At 40.4% G+C, this 20676-nt stretch overlaps 1 protein-coding gene across 1 annotated transcript in view; it reads right to left on the reverse strand.

Moving 5' to 3' along the window:
- The window catches only part of dipk2ab (divergent protein kinase domain 2Ab), a 49999-nt gene extending 29917 nt beyond the window's left edge, over positions 1–20082 (reverse strand). The window contains exons 1-2 of the mRNA XM_046848212.1: positions 19575–20082; positions 6271–7150 (exon numbers count right to left, since the gene is read on the reverse strand). Coding sequence (XP_046704168.1) covers positions 6271–6924 — 654 coding nt within the window. The 5' untranslated portion in view covers positions 6925–7150; positions 19575–20082. The remainder of the gene's footprint in view (positions 1–6270; positions 7151–19574) is intronic.
- Between the last annotated feature and the right edge of the window lie 594 nt (positions 20083–20676).

Here is a 20676-nt window from a genome sequence, read left to right on the forward strand (position 1 = left end):
AAAAAAAAAAAAAAGAAGGATGATAGCAGCAAGGGGGCATGGGGGTAAGAGAGATAAAAAAGAAATGAGGGGAAAAAAGTGAGATTTGCTGAGAGATGAGAAGATGCTAGACACAACAAGAGAAAGAAAAATGAAGAAACTAAAACATTTTCAACAAGAAAATGAACAAGGAGGAGAAGTAGTAAGAAGTGAAAACACCAAAAAAAAGGTTGGATAAAGAAAAAATGTGAAATGAGTCACGCAAATACAAAAGAGATGATTCAAAAGAGAAAATGCAAGAAGATGCACAAAATATGCATAAGGATGAAAAGCGCATAAATACGCGAGAAGAAATGAGAGAAAAGAGAAAATGCAAAAGGACAAAGAAAAGATAGGTGAGAGGCTGTCATGCAGGAAGACAAGATGCAATGTGATGCGAGAAGATGCAAGAAGACAAGAGAAGAGGTGAGAAGAGAAGTTAAGAGAAGATGCAAGAAGACGAAAATGTGAAAAGATACAAGAAGATGCGAAGAGAAGAGAAGAGAAGAGAAGAGAAGAGAAGAAGATGCAAGAAGATAAGAGAAGAGAAGATGCGAGAAAAGGCAAGAAGAAGCAAGAAGAGAAGATGCGAAAAGAGGCAAGGAGATGCGAGGCGAGAAGAGAAGATGCAAGAAGAGAAGACGCGAGAAGACTCGGAAGACGCGAGAAGAGAAGATGTGAGAAGACTCGGGAAGACGCGAGAAGAGAAGAGAAGACGCAAGAAGATGCGAGAAGAGAAGAGAAGATGCGAGAAGAGAAGACATGAGAAGATGCGAGAAGAGAAGATGCAAAAAGAGAAGACGCGAGAAGATGCGAGAAGAGAAGACGCGAGAAGCTAAGAGAAGACGCGAGAAGAGAAGACGCGAGAAGAGAAGACGCGAGAAGATGCGAGAAGAGAAGATGCGAGAAGAGAAGACGCGAGAAGATGCGAGAAGAGAAGATGCGAGAAGAGAAGAGAAGAGGAAACAGCAGCTATAAGAGCAGTTCCTGGGTTAACCTCAAGGCTTGTCATCTCCTGTTGTCTGGATGACTGAGCAGATCTTGCCTGTGCCAGTGTGTGTGTGTGTGTGTGTGTGTGTGTGTGTGTGTGTGCACGCGTGTATGTGTGTGTGTGTGTGTGTGTGTGTGTGTGTGTGTAATGGCTGCTCACATGCTCCAGGCTAACAGAGACTGATGGAGTAGAAGGCAGGCAGCTCCAACCGGACATCAGTCTATTAAACATGAGTACAAGCTGAAAGGTGGAGAGAAATTCCGAAGGGGAAAAGCTGAAAGACGAGCACTTTGACCTGCACTGAGCTGCAGCGTAATAAACACCTTTGATGGGAATGTGGGTCACTGAATTACTGCCCTGTAGATGTGAAGTACCCCTGCTAGGCTAATTAGCAGGAAACGAAAAACAAAAGACAACGCTTGAACATTTAACATGGTTAAGGTGTGTGCGTGTGTGTGTGTGTGTGTGTGTGTGTGTGTGTGTGTGTGTGTGTGCGTGCGTGGGGGGTGGGTAGGCTACACACAATAATCTACTGCATTCACTGTGAACAAATAACACTTGTGTAATTGTACAATGTATTAAGATGTTTTCAGGAGGAGTCTCTGGAATCAGCGAGCAGGTTTTTACACTACCTGGAAATCTTCATAATTTAGGAGGCTTTTTTTGTCTTTTTACCAAACACAATTCCATGTATTTTAAAAGACAGTAAACAGTTTATAGCAGTTATAATCTGAGAGAATGAACTCAAGTTCAATATTTAATGCAACTATAAACAGTTATAATGCATGATGTCTTAACTAATTATGCTGCAAACTGCTAAGAGGAATAAAACACTATTAGAAGAGAAGAGAAGAGAAGAAGAGAAGAGAAGAGAAGAGAAGAGAAGAGAAGAGAAGAGAAATGGAAAGAGAAGTGCAAATGCAAAAAAACCCCAAAAAAAACAACACAAGCCAGGACAAGAGAAAATGTGAGAAAACAAAAAAGATGCAAGAAGAGAAAATGTGATATAAACAGATAGAAGAAAAGATTAAAAAGCATGAGAGAACAAAAAGAAAAATAGATGCTAGAAGAGAAAATGTAAGAAGAAATGATGCATAATGAGAAGATGCGAGAAGAGGAGAAAAAAAAGCAAGAAGAGAAAAAAGAAGCGAGTAGAGAAAAGAAGATGCGGGAAAATGCAAAAAAAAATGTGAAAATATAAGAAGATAAAGAAGAGAAGATGCAAGAAGTGACGTGAGGAGATGCGAGAAGAACTGGATCACACCTGTTGTTTATTTGTCTATATCTGCACCTCCCATAAAGTTTAAATCATTATATATTAATAGTCACCAGCAGCGTGAGACAGAAAGCCGAAGATCTCAAAGTTTGTGTTGTTGCTCCTATTTTTTTCTTCAGAAAACATTTATTCCATAAAGCCAAACTGACCGACACGTTTGTGGGAATGTTGTTGGCGAGCTGCATTTTTCAGTGGGCTTGTAGAGGGACGGCACGTTGTTGTTGCTGCGGGCCAAAACTAGTAACAACGCTCTGGATTGTGTTCCTGAGACAAAGACGGAGTCTGGTTTCTCACACAGCCGAGCTTGGGGGGGGGCAGAGCAGGACGCCCGGTCTGGAGTGCTGCTGCTATGCTTTTCAACAAGAAAAATAGCGCTTAAAAAAAAAAAAGAAAGGCGAGGAAGCAAATTTCCATAGTGCGAAAGGCAGAACGCACAGCTCAGCAACTCAACAAAGCAGACGCTTCCTGACTAAGACTCTGCAATTTAGTCTAAACAAATCAGCTCAATTTGTTTGAGGTCGGATACTCAGCTGTGTAAGACGTCGGGTCCCTTGTGTGGTAACAGGAGCTGTGTGAGGAGCAGGACTAATCAAACACTGCAAACACACACACAATGCAAACTGTGTTTCACAGGCAGAAAGCATTCATTCGGAGACTTTCTTTGCTCTAGAAAACTCCGCCTCCTTCCCTTCGCTCCCATTTTTTTATTTTTTTTTAGGCCGGAAGAGTGGGAGCAGGGGACGAGGCCTCAGGTGCAGCTGCCGGCCAAGAGCTCCGAGCACGAGGCTTATCTCTAGCCACACACTTTCCTCCTGAGGAGCAGGAGTCAGGTTCACAAGTTCAGTGCAAAATTAACTATTTATGGGGGGCCCCGAGCCCATGCCTTTGGCAGTGAAACTAAAGAGAAAAAATAATAATAAAGAGAAGCGAAGAAAAATCCAATTTGTGTGGCGCATGCGAGAATAATGAGGCATCGTTTACGTGATCGTTTAGAAACTGTACGCATTTCATGCTTTTGTGATTTGCCCAATTATTCTACGTGATTATAGTTCAGGTCGAACCGGGACTTTTCATTTTACAGGTATGAAAATAGAATGCTAGCGTGGCGGTACTATGCGTAGTGGCTAGTGTGTCCTATTACTGAGGTGGCGCACATTTCGCAGGCTGGTCGAGAGACCGTTAATCAAGACGGCGGACAAGAAAACCCGTGGATGTCTACAGAAAAATTCAAGCGCAGTACGGCGATGAGACGCTCAGCCGCAGTAAGACTTTAAATGCGTACCTCAGTTCTCTTTGCAGAACAGACGGATTGCTCCTGCCTGTCCAAAACTGATATTCCACCAACATTTCTTGTATCTGTAGCCACAAAGTTGCATAATAGACAGCTCTCACATTAATTCATGTGAATTAGAAGATTTAGGGATTAGGCAAGCTTGGGCAGGCATCTCTCCAAGTGAAAGAGTGTGAAGTATGTGTGCTTTGTCTGTGAGTGATCATGTGTACAGCCCACCAGTGGTGTGAAATGGTCGGCGATGAAAAAGTGCTCATTCATAGCGCTCAGAATCAAAACCAAACTTGAGGTCACTGGTCCACACTGAAGATCGATCCTTCTCAAACATAGGGGGTGTAACAGTACACATTCATACCGAACTGCTTCGATACAGGACTTTTGCCATGTGCACCGAATGCAATCTTTGTTTTGTTTTTAAAGAATGGAAGGAATTAATTTATTTATAATAAATAAATTGAATGGATACAAATAAATAAATAAATAATGTATGCATAAAAACAATTGTTAAAGTATGCTGAAATAAGATGTATTATATCTTTAGAAAATTAGATATTAACTGTAAACACACACACACACACACACACACACACACACACACACACACACACACACACACACCTGAATTACACAAATGGGGTCTAACAAATGTGAACTATTAATTTTTCCATGTATTTATTTTATTAAATGAATTTAATGACAATTTAATAGATTACGTAGTTTAATCAATATAATAAATTGCATTACATTCATTAGATTTTTTTCTATTTTATTATATTAGATTTTTTCATTTAAACTGCGCAGTCATTTTATTTTTTGTTTTCAAAAATGTAAACTGTTGATTTTCACAAATGTTAATAATAAAAAATAAAATTAAAATAAAATAAAAAAATTATTAATATTAATAATAATAATAATAAAAAACATTAAATAAAAAAATGTCAAGAATTAAGTTTTGCTTGTCTTCCCGCTAACTAAACCAAAATTGACCCGAACTGTGGTAGGTACCAAACCATGAATTTTGTGTACCGTTACACACCTACACAAACATGCTTTTAACTTTTTCATGCAATTAGTCAGTGTTTGGTTTCTTAGTAATGATGTCCACTTGACCAACTAACCCCACAGAAGCTCTATAGCACAACACTGTCCCTGATACGATTCCAAAAAGTTACGACGACCTTAGAGTTAAATTATTTTTACTATTACACATTTATTTTCTGCTAACTGCTGGATCTAGGAAGAAAAAGAAAGCAAACAAATATATCGAAGGATTAAAAAATTGAGATGAGAAAGAGGACGAAGGTAAAAGGAAAAAGGGAAAGAAAAGAAAAAAAGAGAAAGTGAAAGGGAGTGAGCACACGACTAATCAGAATTTATTGACTGGACCCTCTGAGGAGCTGAGCTCTCTTTTGTCTGTCCAACTGCCTGCAGGTGCATGAGGGATCTGTGATAGATCAGTGGTCAGCTCTGACACCGAATGTCTTCACAAAGCTGTTCTTTTGTTGTCCTGAATCTTCATGAGCCGCAATCAATGCCGGCTAAAATTGGAATTGATTGTCTAATCAGAATGGGAAATCACGGCCAATAATGGACTTTAATATCCATTTCCTTCGCTTCGACACGAGACGTTCAAGATGACGTATGAAAATATCCAGACAGACATGAAGCCCGAGAAAGCAGATGATTTTGGGATGTCTGGTTTATAAATGCAGTTTTCTGGAATTCAAGACCCACTGACCATTAGCTTAAATAATTGAACAAACAAAAAACCCACACATCACAGCTACAGGCAAACCCATCGAAGTGCAGTTAGAAGCTGCAATTAAAGCCCTGCAAAGAGAGCAACTAAGATTACAGACGAAAGCCTATTTTGGGGTTTGAAACACTTTGTGGCTAAGACAAGAATTATGGCCAATGGTAGAAAGGGATGAGGGGTAAAAAGAGCCAATAATTTGCAGCAATGTATTTTGAGCCCATTTGCACCCTGCCATATTGACAGGTTCCATTCTGCTTTGAGACTTATCAAGGGCAATTCAAGCACAAACATTAGAATTAGCCTGTAACCTCACAACTCATACCTTACAGATAAAAAGGTTTCTGCCAGAATGGCCTGGAAAGGTTTACGAGAACGGAGCATGTTCCCGTAATGAGTAATGCCAAAATATCGTTTTGTTTTGAGATAATAAACATCTCAGCATATTTCAGAACATTTTGTTAAATAATTTGTATTTCTTAAATAGATACAGAATAATTAAGATGTTTAAGAAGGTTTGAAAAGTTTGGCCAAATGTGATAGAATGTCAGGGGTGGCAAATCATATAATAACGTTTTTATCCGCTTATAAATTAGAAGGAACATAGTGAAAATTAGATATCTAGTGACGTTAATGTAATGGAAATGCTTTAATCGAGTGCCGATGCGCAAAAAAGCTACTTACGTACAGTAACAAATTACATTTACTCCCTGACTGTCCACCACTGGACCTTGACAAAGAATCAGCCAGTCGTCCCCAGAAATGAGGCCAGTGATTTGTCCACCCATTACGCATTAATCTTAGGAAATTATTGCTATTAATTTAACCATTTACAATCAATTAGACCCTTTCAGTGGCATAGTTAAAGAACTATACAATCGCAGAATTAACTATAACGAAAGAGTCGACAACTATTAAGAGAAGAAAAGGTCAAGACTCACCTGCAGAACCAAAGGCTCAGGGTTGAAAGCCAGAGTCATCAGAAGCTGCATCCGCTCTGTGTCTTTAAGATTTTTCAAAAGGAAGCTTCCAGAGTCTTTAGTCTCAGCATATCTTCTGACTATCCGGTCCAGCAGTCTCTGTGAGGGGCAATGGACCAAGTCAGACCAGCCCTCCACTACATCAGGGGTCAAGAGGCGAACGTCTCCATTAAGCCGTGCAAACTCAGTCTTGTACATGGCCTGGATGAGATCACAACGAGGACGACCAGTAGCCCTCTTGCAGATTTTCTGGTCAATGTCCGCCAGCTCCTGGTTGGAGCCGAGGCGTTTGAGGACGATGCGGCGCGTGCCTTCACGTGGCTCACCATACTGGGCAAAGAAAACGTTCTTTACATTGAAGACATCTAGAAAACGCAGACGACCCCATGACTCGAAGGATACTTGGCCGTTCATGAACTTGCGACACCAACTGGTGCCGAAGCAAGCTGGACACTTGTTAAGGTGGATAAAGCGCCGATCTGTTAGCTCGTTCTTTTGGAAGGAGGCAAGAAGTGTGTGTGTGTTCATCAAAAGCACGACAAACAGTCCCACAATGAAGAGCAGTTTTAGGCAGCGGTACACTCGGCCCAGTTTGAGGGGTAGAAAACGCAGCATGGTCAGGCTTGCGACTGGGAAGGGGTGTAAGGTAGAGGGGTAGGGAGATGAGGAATGTCAAAAGGCGGGAATCACTGGTACTTTATCATTGTGTGCCGATTCTTCATGTAGAGTTGCCAGAGAGGAAATGGATGCTGATAAAGTCTCCCTTTAGGCAGCGCTGACAAGACGCTGGGAGACATCCTGTTGGATCCCGCTAGGACTGCACCATACAATGCCAACAATCCTGTAAAGAAACAAAAAGCAACAGAGTCAGAGATAAGACGAAGCAAATGATGCCAAGTTTTGTATTTGCAAGCCTGTCAGAACAAGCATGTTTCATTCATTCCTTCGTTTATCTTCAGTAGCTGCAACTTTGTCAGGGGGTGGATCCACAGCCTATACACAGAAGTGTGAATTTACTCAGGATTAGAGGCCAGTCATTCACAGCAATCCATTTATATTCATATACAGGTAGTTCCTGACTTACAATGGAGGAGCGTTCCAGTGACACCATCGTAACTTCAAAATATCACAAGTAGAGACATGGCCTACCCTACCTAGGAGTCTTAAAAGATGGCTATCAGGATGGGGTAGTATACTGTAATGTGATTATTATTATTATCACATTACAGTACATAATTTAACAAAACAGAGCTTTTTACAAGACCCTAATGTATAAACTTTACAGTATATATGTATGCGGCAGTGGGCGTGTAGACGAGCACGGGTTCGTAAGTGGAGGGTGGTGCCGGACGAAGTGAGCAAAAAGAAGCGAAAAGAAGCACACTTGTAGGAATGAGAATAGTTTCTGCACTCTGTTTCAGTTCATCAACCTCTTGGATATTAATAAATCTGGACGGTGACGATCCATCAGAAAGCCATTTTTGTTACAGCAGTAGAACCTGCCATACGCTCATCCTGCATCAAAGTGTAAAGCACTGAAGGCAGTACTTTTCCTTTAATCAGTTTACTGTAATTGGAAATGAAAAGGTTCGGTTGTGTGTCACAAGGGAAGCCAAACCGAGCACAATTTAAAACGGATGTGTCTAATGCATGCATGGGGTCAATGACTTGCAGAGAGAAAGCGGAACTCAGCACTTGTATTTTAGGAATCACAAAAAAATACTGTTTGGGGAGCTCATGCAGGCCTACTATCTAAAGCCAGATGCACACTGTGCGATTCTGGCCACGATTTGCTTGACTGAGACAAATTTGAAAAATCCAAAAGATTCCTATAATCCTACACTAAAATCTGTAGTCTTTGATTGCTGACAGCTGATTAATGGCTGTTGCAATTTTTTTTTTCCTCAGATGAAATTCTGGCAGCGTCAGATTTCAGACTCTTTCCTGCAGTGTGACTTCTTCTACGACGACCATCGAGCCAAGAACCAATAGGAACGTTCAACCAGATGACGCACGCAATTAGCCCGACAACTTCAAATCACCCCGGGAAAATAGCCAAACAAGTCAGGTGGACAGTACAGTAAGAAGAGAAACTTATTTAGTTATGGAGGGAAAAGGAGTATTTGTATCATGTTTTTATTATCAAGGCATGTCATGAAAAAAATTAACGCTACAGATTCTTCGGACGAGTCGTTTAATTGTGTGCATCAGTTTTTGACTGTCATACAGGTTTCCTGGTGGTCTAGTGGTTAGGATGCGGCGCTCTCACCGCTGCGGCCCGGGTTCAATCCCTGGTCAGGGAACCAAACCCCAGCCATTAGGGTTGCACAAGCCAGTGCACTCTCAGTGCCAGTTCCAAGCCCGGATAAATGGGGAGGGTTGCGTTAGGAAGGGCATCCAGCATAAAAACATGTGCCAAATTAAACATGCGGATGATCCGCTGTGGCAACCCCGTAATGGAGAAGCCAAAAGAAAGAAAGAAAGAAAGAAAGAAAGAAAGACTGTCATACGAGGTGGTATCAAAAGGTTTCGAGACTTATGGTGCTGAATGGTGCTATTGTGCGAAACCACGTTCGTGGTTCAATCATCGGACAGCAAGTTAAAACAAAACGCAAACTTGTGAAACTGGGTAAATCTGCCACAGAGATGTTTGACATGACATACGCTTGACATACATTGATGCTGCAACGAGTCCTTCAAGGTGTTTTTGAGTGACAAGCGCGCGTCAAGAGCGGAAGAACATCACTGGAAGACCTTCAGCATGCTTAACCCTCAAAATTATCGAAACTATTCGGCAACTTGTGCATGCCGATCCTCGAAGAACAATCCACATGATCTCACTTCTGCACCCAAGGGGACTATTTTGAAGGTGATGGTGTGTAAACAGAGATAAATAGAGTACTTTCTTGTTAACAGAGCTAGTCTCAAAACTTGAAACCACGTCATACAGTGTGATTATGACAACTGAGATCCTACAGTGTGACATTGAGATCATGTTCATAGTCTGACAAGCAACAAATCACAAACGACTATTAAAAATCACACAATGTAGCCCCGGAAAAACAACTGCTGAAGCCAAACCCGTACAATAACCCGTTGCTATCTTCTTTCTAAAAGGGAAATGATTTCCAATAACTTTGTTCGGACAGGTCAGGCATATAAAAAGCACTGTCTTTCAGATAGCCTGTTAGTAGACCAGTGATCAATGAGCATGTAGATATTCTCTACATATTTTAATCTACCTCTGTGAAGTGCAGGGTGATGACATACATGAGGAGCACCACTTCAAAGAGGATGTCAGTCAGCAAGTGCTCCAGTCAGCTACAATCGACTCAAGCTAAGGAAGAATTCCCAGGCCAGGCCCAGGACCCTGAACCCAAAAGCGCATGCAAACTCATGCATTTCTTCCATAAGGCTCTAAGGTCCTCAGTTTGATCCGGAGTTTTGTGTGACTCTGGATTTCCTGGTTTCCTTCCACTTCTGAAATCTTCCATAACTCTTTTACGCTGATACCGTAAACGGTAGTTTTCAAACAGGTCTGTATATATTTAACTATAAAGCTTGGACCATCCAATCCAGGGTGTGTTCCCACTGCCCAGTATTCCTGCTAACTCCAACCCCCCTGCCCTCCCTGGATACAGTGTTTACAAAAGAGTGATTAAGTCATAGAATTATGAAAGTTAGAGCAAGATAACTAGGCCCATTATGTTGTGATCCATTCATTTATTTTGCTCAACATGTTCTCTTACTAGGCAAAAGTGTGACTTTTTCACAAAACGGTCTTTTATTTATTTTTTTTAATGGGCTTAGAAACAAACTCGGTGTCTCTACTCCCACTGAGAATGCGCAAATGCACATTACTATTTTCCCTCAGAATTATCCTTTAAACTGAATTTGATTATGCCAATATATGGAAAGACGGATGTGTTCTCCGAAGCAATTTCTGTTCTACCAAGCAAAGTAATTGGTAAATTGCTACAGGCAGCTGGATAATTTGAAAAGGTTTCCCAACAAAGTCTCACTGGATGAGAACAATGGGCCGGTTTATCTGACAAAACAATAGAAGAGAGGAAAAAAAAATACCAGGCAACCGAGTCCTGTGGATCAACAGAAAATAAAAATAGTCAGGGCTTCGGTGTAGTCCAGTAAAAGCTGTTAGCACCAATCATAATTACAGAGAGACATGCAGATATTGTGCATTAGTGGGAACGTGTGGCTCTGTAGATCTCAGCGTGACCCTGAAATGCATTACACACAAAGTTAACATTTAACAAAAAAAAAATTTGGGGAGCTCCAGATTTGGAAACACTGCTGAAAAAAAATTAACAGCAAGCCTGTCTAATATTACATTAAGCTAAAGTCTCATCAATCAAACTCCAGAAAAGCTGGTTTCTATTTCTGTAAAGTTTGAATGAGTAGTTTGTGTAGTTTTACTGCTACGAACAAAAGTTTTTGATAAGCGTGGCGTTCCAAAATTCCCAACCCACCTTCTGGTGAATGCTCATTGGCCCAGACAGGGCAAATTTATTGATAGTGCCAATATAATTCTTTATTCGGAAAAGCAAACCTGGCCTTACTCCGACTTGCAAAGCAACGAGCATTAACCATCTGGTAAGTGCTAATGTGCGGAGAAGAGAAGAAGGGGAGAGCGAGAAATGTGCGAGTGGAAATCTACTCATCACCAGTGGCACGTAATGCAACTCGCATGTAACTATGTTTAATTTATTTTGATTTATATAACTAAAATATACTTACAGTTCATGTTAGTCAGCCAGTTCAAGTGCTGGAGGTGTAGTCAAAGATCTTACCAAAAATTTTACTAAAGTATTGGGACACCTGACTTTCTCAGCCATATGTGGTTCTTTCCCAAAACTGAAAGCACACAATTGTATAAGGTGTCTTTGGATGCAGTAGCATGAAATTTTTCCGTCACTTGAACTAGGAGACCCAAACCTGTTCTAGCATGACAATGCCCCTGTGCACAAAGCCAACTCCATGAAAATATGCATTGCATGAGTTGGAGTGGAAGATCTCCTGAAAAAGTGTATCGTTTACCAGTGTTAAATACCACAAACATGTCCACGCAACTGCACTCTTTCGCGATCACAATCTCTCCCACACACACACAGAGCAAACTCTGCTGCGTTCAGCATCTTTTCCCAAAGGACAAAGCCACATTTTTAGGCCACAATCATTACTGCTGTACTGAAAGACACATCATATTGAAACACCGTTATATAGTATCAAATCGCATTTTGTGTATAATATAAATTGTCATGTGCTTGCTCTTTTCGTTCGATTTGTGCTCCTGTTTAAGCAAAAAGCTTATGTGGGCGTAACTATCTGCTATGTAGTGACATGTTTTAATTAAACTCTTAGCATTGGGACATGAGACATATTGCCATCACCTCCCACAGAATAAATGTAGGAGGACTGCTGCATACAGGCGTATAAATTGCTTTATGGATGTATTTAGAATAAAAAAACTTTTTTTTCCAACAAAAATAAAATTAAATCAAATAAAATGCTACACCATCGTGCGCCTTATTACATAATGCGAAAAGATTATAAAATTATAATAAATACTTCAGGGTCAATCGAATTGGCCAATCACTGACTTGCTGCAGTTAGCATGAGCATGCTGTTATCTCATTACCAGCAGAGGATAGCCACTACAGGGCTATAGAGGGAAATATTCAGTAGCTAATATAAAGTTATGGGCACATGCTGTAAAAATATCACATGAACATATAATTTCTTAGTTGAAAACAAATCTGATGGAAACAAAAGTTTTATCAGAACAGAACAGCCTTGAATTCAGACACCAAGTGAAAAAGAACAAAACTTTTAGAACAGAGTTTTATCAGAATAGAACTGATTTCAAACACAGAAAACTAATCAGAACAGATTAATCTGAATCTAAAATGAATTACAAAATAGAATACAACAGAAAGAGAGTAAAATAAGAGAGAGTTTTACTTGTTAAGAATAGTTTAGAAGACTGATTTCACAATAAGGAACTATGAGAATCGAATAGAATAAAGTAAAAGAGCAGAGGAAAATTTTAATAGAACAGAATGATTTATCAAAATAGAAATGAACAGATCCTACCCACAATACAAAGACTACTACACACTTATTATGCGTCTACAGAATTCTATAATTCCTATACTTTCTATAATCCCAAACAAAGACAAAAAGTCGTGAGAGTGAAGAGATTGCATAGAGTAACTCAAACAGCTACAAAAAGCTAGACTTTTTTTTTTTCTATCAACTTACTATAAAAGAGATATTAACAATGTCTGGCCAAAATCTGGGCGCAAATAAAAAGCACATTTATGCGAACAAGTAAACAAACAAACCAAGAACATTTTAATGAGAACAAGAAACCTAGGAGCTCAAAACCAGTGATTCTGTCCCTTCTTTCTGGTTCTGCATGATTCATCCTGATGCTCTACATCTGGATGGAGTTCTTTTCGATTGGAGACCACTCAGTGCTTCTGAGGATGGTTTCACATAAACAATCGAGATCCATGAGGTTAAAGTGGAGGGTTCAACTCCAAGAACGATGAAGATGGATTTGGACTGTAATTACTGTAATATAAACAGTTTGCTATAAAGGCTTAGGACTACAATCACCATGAACAGTTTTACATTCATTTGAGCCATTTGGACATTTGGTGCCACCCAGATGAGGATGGGTTCCTTTTGGAATCTGGTTCCTCTCAAGGTTTTTTCCTTATACCATCTCAGGGAGTTTTTCCTTTGCAATTTTCACTGCTGGCTCACTAATTAGGGATAAACAAAGAGACTAATGAAAAAATGTGGAATATATTAATTAAAGCTCAATTGGGGGGAGGTGGTAGCTCAGTGGTTAAGATGTTGGACTTCAGATCAGAAGGTTGTTTAAATCCCAGCCCCACCAAGCTGCCACTCCTGAGCCATTGAGCAAGGCCCTTAACCCTCAACTGCTCAGTTGTATAAATGAAAGAAGAGCGTCTACCAGATGCCGTAAATGTAAATGAAGTGCAGCGATCTTGCCTGGTCAAGTCAAATAATCTGGGAGCGTAACCCGAGTTACATATTTTCTTTACCAAAGATGAAACTAAGGGGAATTAAACTGAAACAAGCAGAAGGTGAAAGTGTGTGCCATGTTTAATCAGCGCTATGCTGCTATCATTCTGCGCTGTGAAAGCATTTATAAGCGGTGTGAGATGTCAGACCTGCACAATGCAATGCAAACTGCTGTCTGACAGAGTGCACTTAAGCATTGCCTTAAACATGGTGTAATGTAATTTCCTGTTTAACAAAAGGGTAAAAAAAAAATAATAATAAATGGTAGATCCTGAAAATGGAAGGTACAGTGACTCATCGTGAATGGGTAGGGGACATTTAGGTTCTAAATTGGCTTTTGTTTTTTTTTTTTTTTTAAGTTTAAGAAATAATCCGTTGCTGCAGCCTTATAAGGTACTGCATTAAAGAGTTCTCATTTTCAAATAGGAATCAATCCCGTGTTTATTCCTGTGTTTGGCATCGTTTTATTTGGGGGTTGGCTTTGGAGCAGCTGTATCGATGTTTAGAATGAGACTACTGAAATGAGACTATTATCTCGGACCACTTGCGGTTTGAGGAAACAGCTGAGATATGATCAGAGCCTCTGCACAAAAATCTGGTTTTGCAAAACCACTAGCATTTTGGACAACAGCTTTTTGTACACATTTGAAACCTCAGACTGAAACAGAACGATGAGACTCCAGATCCGGAGGTCAAATCGTCTTTATTTTTACATTTGCTCTATTTTTTTCCCCCCAATGCTGCTGAACTTTGATTGGCCACAAAGTGTTTTTTTTTTTTTATTTTTCCCAGTAATAATACAGCATTTCACTGCATGTCATACATTTATATTAGGGATGGTAAGATTCACTGCTTCAAGTTGGCGTTTGTATCACGATGCATCATTCTTAACATATTCGCATTGTAAAATTTTTTTTTAAATATATAATTATTAGTAGATGCGCCATACTTTTATTATTTAGAAAGTGACCGAAAATTTGGGACCAATATTTGATATTCGATTTCTTCTATCTCCCAATTCACATAGAATACAGATTAACATGGCAGAGGTAGAGCTGCATCTTCCTGGAGACAGAACAGGAAAAAACGCCTGGTTTTATTTCATCTTTTATTTTTTTTTTGTACTACAAAGGCCTGTGTTTGAAGTCGGAAGGCTCTTAAGTAAATGTATGATTTGCTGTCTGTAAACGAAAGTAATAAAAGCGAATCGCACTGCACTGCTTAATGGGGTGATGTGTATTGTATCAATAGATCCTTCATATGCATCTTTATTGTATCATTGGTTATGCATTGAGATGTGAATCCTATTGGCTTTAATTATGGAAATGCACATCCCTTATTGACATGTATGTGACAAATAAAATTTCAAATTGAATTGAAGACTAACAGCAGTCCCCAAACGTTTTTGCACAATGGACACTTATAACTACACATAATAATGTGCATACTGTATTACTATTATTCACATTATGTGATTTCATTAATAAGATGTAATTCTTACATATAGAATGAATATGTAACTTATTTTTAATATAACTCACTATAATACAGATTCAGTGGACTCAATTTATCTATTTAATTTTTTTAATAAAAAATAAATAAATAAATCGTATTTAAAAATTGTGTATTCTTTTTGAGAGACCCAATACCAAATGATCCATGGTCTGCTACTGGTCCCAGTTTTTGGTGACCCCTGCTCTGTACCATGACTCCTGGATGTTTATATTTGCTCTAATTTTATTGATATGAACTCAATTATAAATGCAACTATAAATGGATTTTTAAAAAAAGGTGCAATGCCTCAATGTGTAACAAAAAAACATTGCTTAGAGTTAGCTTTGTAAAAGTATAAGGGCAATAGAACATTCTATAGAGGCGTGGTGTTCTAGAAAAATCAGTAGCTTCACTTCCTGCATCGTTGATTATTTTCCCATTCCAACCTGTGCCATGTCGTGCTTTATTCCAATCTTGTGCCGATAACGGCAGGAAAATTTTACAGCCTGGCTCGGATTTAGAGTTTTGGTGTTGCATCATGGATCCTGGAGAAGCTCCATTCCACCCTGCTGTGTACATGTATATAAACAGAACAATAAAACCATGCCTGACAGGCTCATGGTGTTCCATCAAAATACACCCACTTTCCTTTTAGTGGTTTTTATTTCCAGAAATTTTCTCTCGCTCACTGCTTCTGGTTTGAATTACAGCTCGATTACCCATGCTGCTCTCATCTCTCACCGCTGGTCAGCCCGCTCCTGCCTGGGCTCTCAGAGCATTCGCGGCGCCGCTGACCGAAGAGAAAAAGGCTCACGCTGAGTCCACGCTTTACCGCAGAGCGCCTGGAACACAACGCTCCCATGATCATTATCCTTTTTAAATCAGGAGATCTAAACTTGGCCAAATTGAAAGAGCTGAGTCACAGACAGGAGATAAACGCAGCACGATGGGGTCAGATAAATCCGACAAAGCCGCTCGGTGTGCAAGGGAGCTGAACAAAAACTAAACACGACACAAACTTTCATGATCTGTTTTGAACAACAATGTTCTTTTGTTATCTTGTGCATAGGGTAACACCAGCATGGCTGCAACAGACTGGTAGAACTGCTGCAGAAGATGGGCACAACAATAAGTCCTTTCAGACCAACGGAAGGACGAAGCAAAAAAAACGTATGCAGTGTATTTAAAAAGCAGCCTTGAGTACTTTCCTACGTCATTTCAAAATCTTTGTACTTGTGTGCGCATGTCGATGAATGATGATCATCCGGAAATGACAAAGTGCACAATGTGTCTGGTTTGCATTCGGCGATGCCCACAAAACTCTTTAAAAGGGCAAAGGTCACATCGACGAAATGACCAGCAAACGACAGAAGTAAAAGTGAAAAGGTATTTACAGTCTTTTATAGCAAGCCTCATCTGAAGCTACTCACAAGAAAGCCCACAAAAAGTTTTCTGTAGACAACCTGTCTAAGAGCATGAACTACTGGAACCATGTCCTGTGGACTGAAGAGACTAAGATAAACTTGTTGGGCTCCGATGATGTTCAGCATGTGTGATGCCCTGTTGAGCAGAACCAAGAAAATTGTGTCTTGCCTTCAGTCAGATCTAAACCCTATTGAGCACCTGTAGGACATCCTCAAGTGGAAGGTGAATAAGCGCCAGGTGTCTAATATCCAGCAGCTCCGTGATGTCATTATGGAGGAGTGGAAGAGGATCTTTTGAGAGATACTGCATCTAAGTGAATCTTGTTCTAGAATTCTTACATTAAAGACAATGTCCATTGTAAAAAGCACTATACTGTACAGATCATCTAAACCACTGAGCTCCCACTTCCTTTTCTTTAAAAGAAAACCGAGAAAAACAAGAAGAAAAAGAGATCTACAGAAATATGTTCCCAGATGGTCATGAACAGTAAAAATAGCAGTGAGGTGATTAAAGATTTTTTTCTTTTACATACGTCGGCAAGTGCTGGAAGTCTTGCACAGCGTTAAAACATTACAAAGATGAACAGAAACGATTTACAGGCCAGCTTTCATCCTCCAAACCGCTCTTTATTCATCCTCTGCCTAATAAGCGAGCACTAAATCCGGCATCATCTGAGGTTCTGCGCTGACAAAACGACCCGTCCTCCGGGGGACCGTTTCTTTTTTTCCATAATTGAATGATTCGCTATATTTGATGGGTTTGAGGGGGCACGGGAAGTGATAGCTCAGTGGTCGAGACGCCTGCTCGAAGGGTTGTAAGTTCAATCCCAGGACCACAAAGCTTCCACTGCTGGGCTCCTGAGCAAAGCCCAGAGCCTCAACTGCTCAATTGTATGAATGAGATCATTGCAAGTGTACATGAATAAAAAAAATTAAAAACACAACACAAGAAATTAGAAATTTCATCCATCAGAAGTTAAATGGAAGAACAGAAGAAGTAAGTGATTATTTCCACACTGGTGTTTGTGTGAACAGAGATTAGTGGAGTAAAAAGACAATGATAAACAAGACTTTTACCTCAGGAGATGAGAGTAATAATACGACGATGATAGAAAAGAATTTAAACTCAGGAGATGAGTGGAGTGAAAAGACAATGACGGAAAAGACTTTTACCTCAGAAGAGGAGTGGAGTGAAAAGGCGATGACGAAAAGGAATTTTACCTCGGGAGACGAGTGGAGTGAAAAGATGACAAAAAAGACTTTTACTTCACGAGACCGATTTGGTAGATTGCATGTAAGGAAGTACACATTTCATATAAAGAGAAACTATTCCAGCACGGGAGTTCTCTAAACAGAAATGACAGGATGGAGCGGTCCGACGTGGCCATGTAGAAGATTTTCTCTTCATCGATCTGTCCAAAAATCTCATCGGCTTCAAAGCCGCCTCGCTCGACCTGTTTTACCTACTTCATCTTCAAACAGCATTTCCACTGTAATCGCTCTCAACTGCGAGGAAGTGCATTCGTAACTAAGGGTTTATTCTGGACTTCGAGCTCAGACGCCGCTCTCAGACGCGCAGATCGAATTCATTATTTTTTAATAGCGGAGCGTTCGCTGTCCGGCGTTACCTCTGAGCGTGTTTCAGCTGCAGTTGCCAAGGTTATCGACTGAGGGAGTCAATAATGTGAGACCACAGAAACAGGGCTGAGGAGTCTCAGTGTGGCAACCACACACACACACACACACACACACACACACACACACACACACACACACGGAAAGAAGAGACAAATCAATCTCTCTATTGTGAACTGAAAGGAAAAAAGGAAAGGGTCTAATTACTCAGATTAGGGATTAAACGGACACTTTAGCATTGTTAGGCTCAATCACATGAAAGAGCTTTCCTTTTTTTTCCACACAAATTACACTTTTGTAGTTCTCGTGTGTCACTATTGATATAGAAGCGAAGTCAGAAGTGAGCAGAGCCGTCGTTGTGCATAAACCGAGATGAATAATGACTTCGGAGACTTCGACATTCGCCCTTGTGAGCCTACGAGCTTAAAGCTGATGCTTAGACAAATTGTACTCAAGGTTATTAATATGCTCTGTGTGTTGTGTTGTGTTCTTGCTCATATGCAAAGCAATGCGTTCCGGCTTTTCAAAAAAGCGCCGGGTGCACGAGTTTGCACAGTTTTGCACTTTAAATAATAATTTAATTAATTAATTAATAAAAAAAGTGGAAGTGTGGAACTGCTGAGCTTTGGAAATGGCTTCCGTTTACTGTCCTGGTTTCTGCATGCATAGTTTTAGTTCTCACCAATACTACCCTCTCTGCGGGGAAGGAAAAAAAAAGTAGTGTGGAAAAAGTATTACATAGAAAGGAGTCTATAGTGTAGATTTACACCTGACTTTTTCCAAGTATGCACCTTAAATCCTGCACTAGATGACAGTCCAGAAAACAAGGAGAGATGTAAATAAAGGAGAGAAGCAGAAATGAGCAGTACTTTGTCAGTGTGCTGCATCAGATATGAGCGGTGGTGTATTTCTCATAATATGAACCTGTATCTTAGACAGTCGAACCTACAACACGCTCCTCTCCTGCATGAAGGTGTTGTCTGACTTCATTGCATGCAAAGCAATCAGGTTTCAAAGAAAGTCGAGGGCATAAATTTGCACATGTTTGCATCTCAGAATGCAAAAGGTTAGGAATAACGAGTGCGGCGCTTTTATGCAATGCTGATCTCCGTGTCTGAACTGGTGACCTTTCTCACAGCAGAGGAATCGAGCACGGTTTGGTGGTTTTGATCGCTTCAAAAGAGGTGTGATTAGGGTCTGAGCTAGCAATCTGGTTTTTGTTTTTTGAAGGAATCTACAGAGAACTTAAATGCACCGAATTATCCTCTTGCTGAGATGCATGCATGTATGGATCCTGATCATGGTGCTTATGATGCTCATGATGATGATGATGATGATGATGATGGGCTGATGGAGGTTTGCACTGATTATTCAGGTTAGACTTTTCTATAAAAAAAATATTTTTTTAATGCTGCTGCAGAAAGTGACAGGTTGCAATCTTGCAACAAAAAAAAGTTGGACCTCGAAAAGAAAAAGCAACAAATTTAGGGTTCATCACGTGCACAAACAGTGAATAATGCTCTTGCATGCAATGCATTAACGCATGCATGCAATGTTGACAGACACGAAAGACACAATGTGCGAGAGAGAGAGAGAGAGAGAGAGAGAGAGAGAGAGAGAGAAATGGTGAATACCAACCTGACACTTTTCTCCACTCAGTTTTGAAACAGTGTATCTCGCACGCGCGCGCGCTGGATCATTTGTTTCTTGTTTTTCCCCCTTTCCTCCCCGCAGATGAAACCTTTATCTACTTGATGCACGCAAATAAACATCGGAGTCCATCACGGTGTGCATCCTGACCTGCACCGGGGGATCTCTAACACTCAAAAGGAGATCAGCGTTGGAAAAGAGCGCGAGCCTCCCAGCCGGCTGGAATAATAAACACACCACCGTCGGTTTTGTTTTCTGCTCTTTCTTTTCTTCTTTCACTCTTCCTCTCTGCGGATTTCCCGCAGCTCCCATTCACACCCGAGTCTCAAGATCTCTTCCAAGAAGCGCCGTCCGCACCGATATCCCTTTTTTTCCCAGGCTGATTTGCTCGGACAGGCGGTGTTTCACAGCGCCGTGCCTCTCCGCTCCCTGGGTCCTAAAAGCGCCAACTCCGCCTCCTACTCTCCTACCGACGCTCCTTCTTCTTGTTTATTTATTTATTTTTTTCAGCACCGTCCGACGGCTTTTTTTCGACCCTCCTGCACGCTTTACGTTAACGATTCTCTGGGTCACCCGGCCACACCTGCTTTCCGCTGAACTCCTCCACGATGATTGGCTGCGCCCCACCGATGTGCGACGTTTCAGCCAATTAGAGACGGAGACGGGTTATGACTGTCCAATAAAAGCGCAGGAAGGGGGAGGGGCGGGGGTAGTTTTACGAAATCGGGTGGGAAATATAAGCGGAGCAAAACTGTCGTTCCTCCGTTGGCATGGTGACGTCGATCTCTTTGGGTAGAGTAGAGAGGCGGGCTTAGCCCCGCCCACTTAGACGCGAACGCGCGCGGGTGTGCGCGCTTAGGTCTGTTTGTTTGTTAGTTAGTTTATGTATGACTTCATTTAAAATTCTTAGTCTGCATCCCTTTATGATTTTCCAGGTGATTGATTGTAATATTGTTTATGTTATAACTTTAAACATAATTATGTTTATTTATTATCTATATAAATATTAATGTGTACGAATATTATATATATGTTTTAGGTGTATATATATATATATATATATATATATATATATATATATATATATATA

The sequence above is a fragment of the Silurus meridionalis genome, chromosome 4 (assembly GCF_014805685.1).
Source record: "Silurus meridionalis isolate SWU-2019-XX chromosome 4, ASM1480568v1, whole genome shotgun sequence".
Lineage (NCBI taxonomy): Eukaryota > Metazoa > Chordata > Actinopteri > Siluriformes > Siluridae > Silurus > Silurus meridionalis.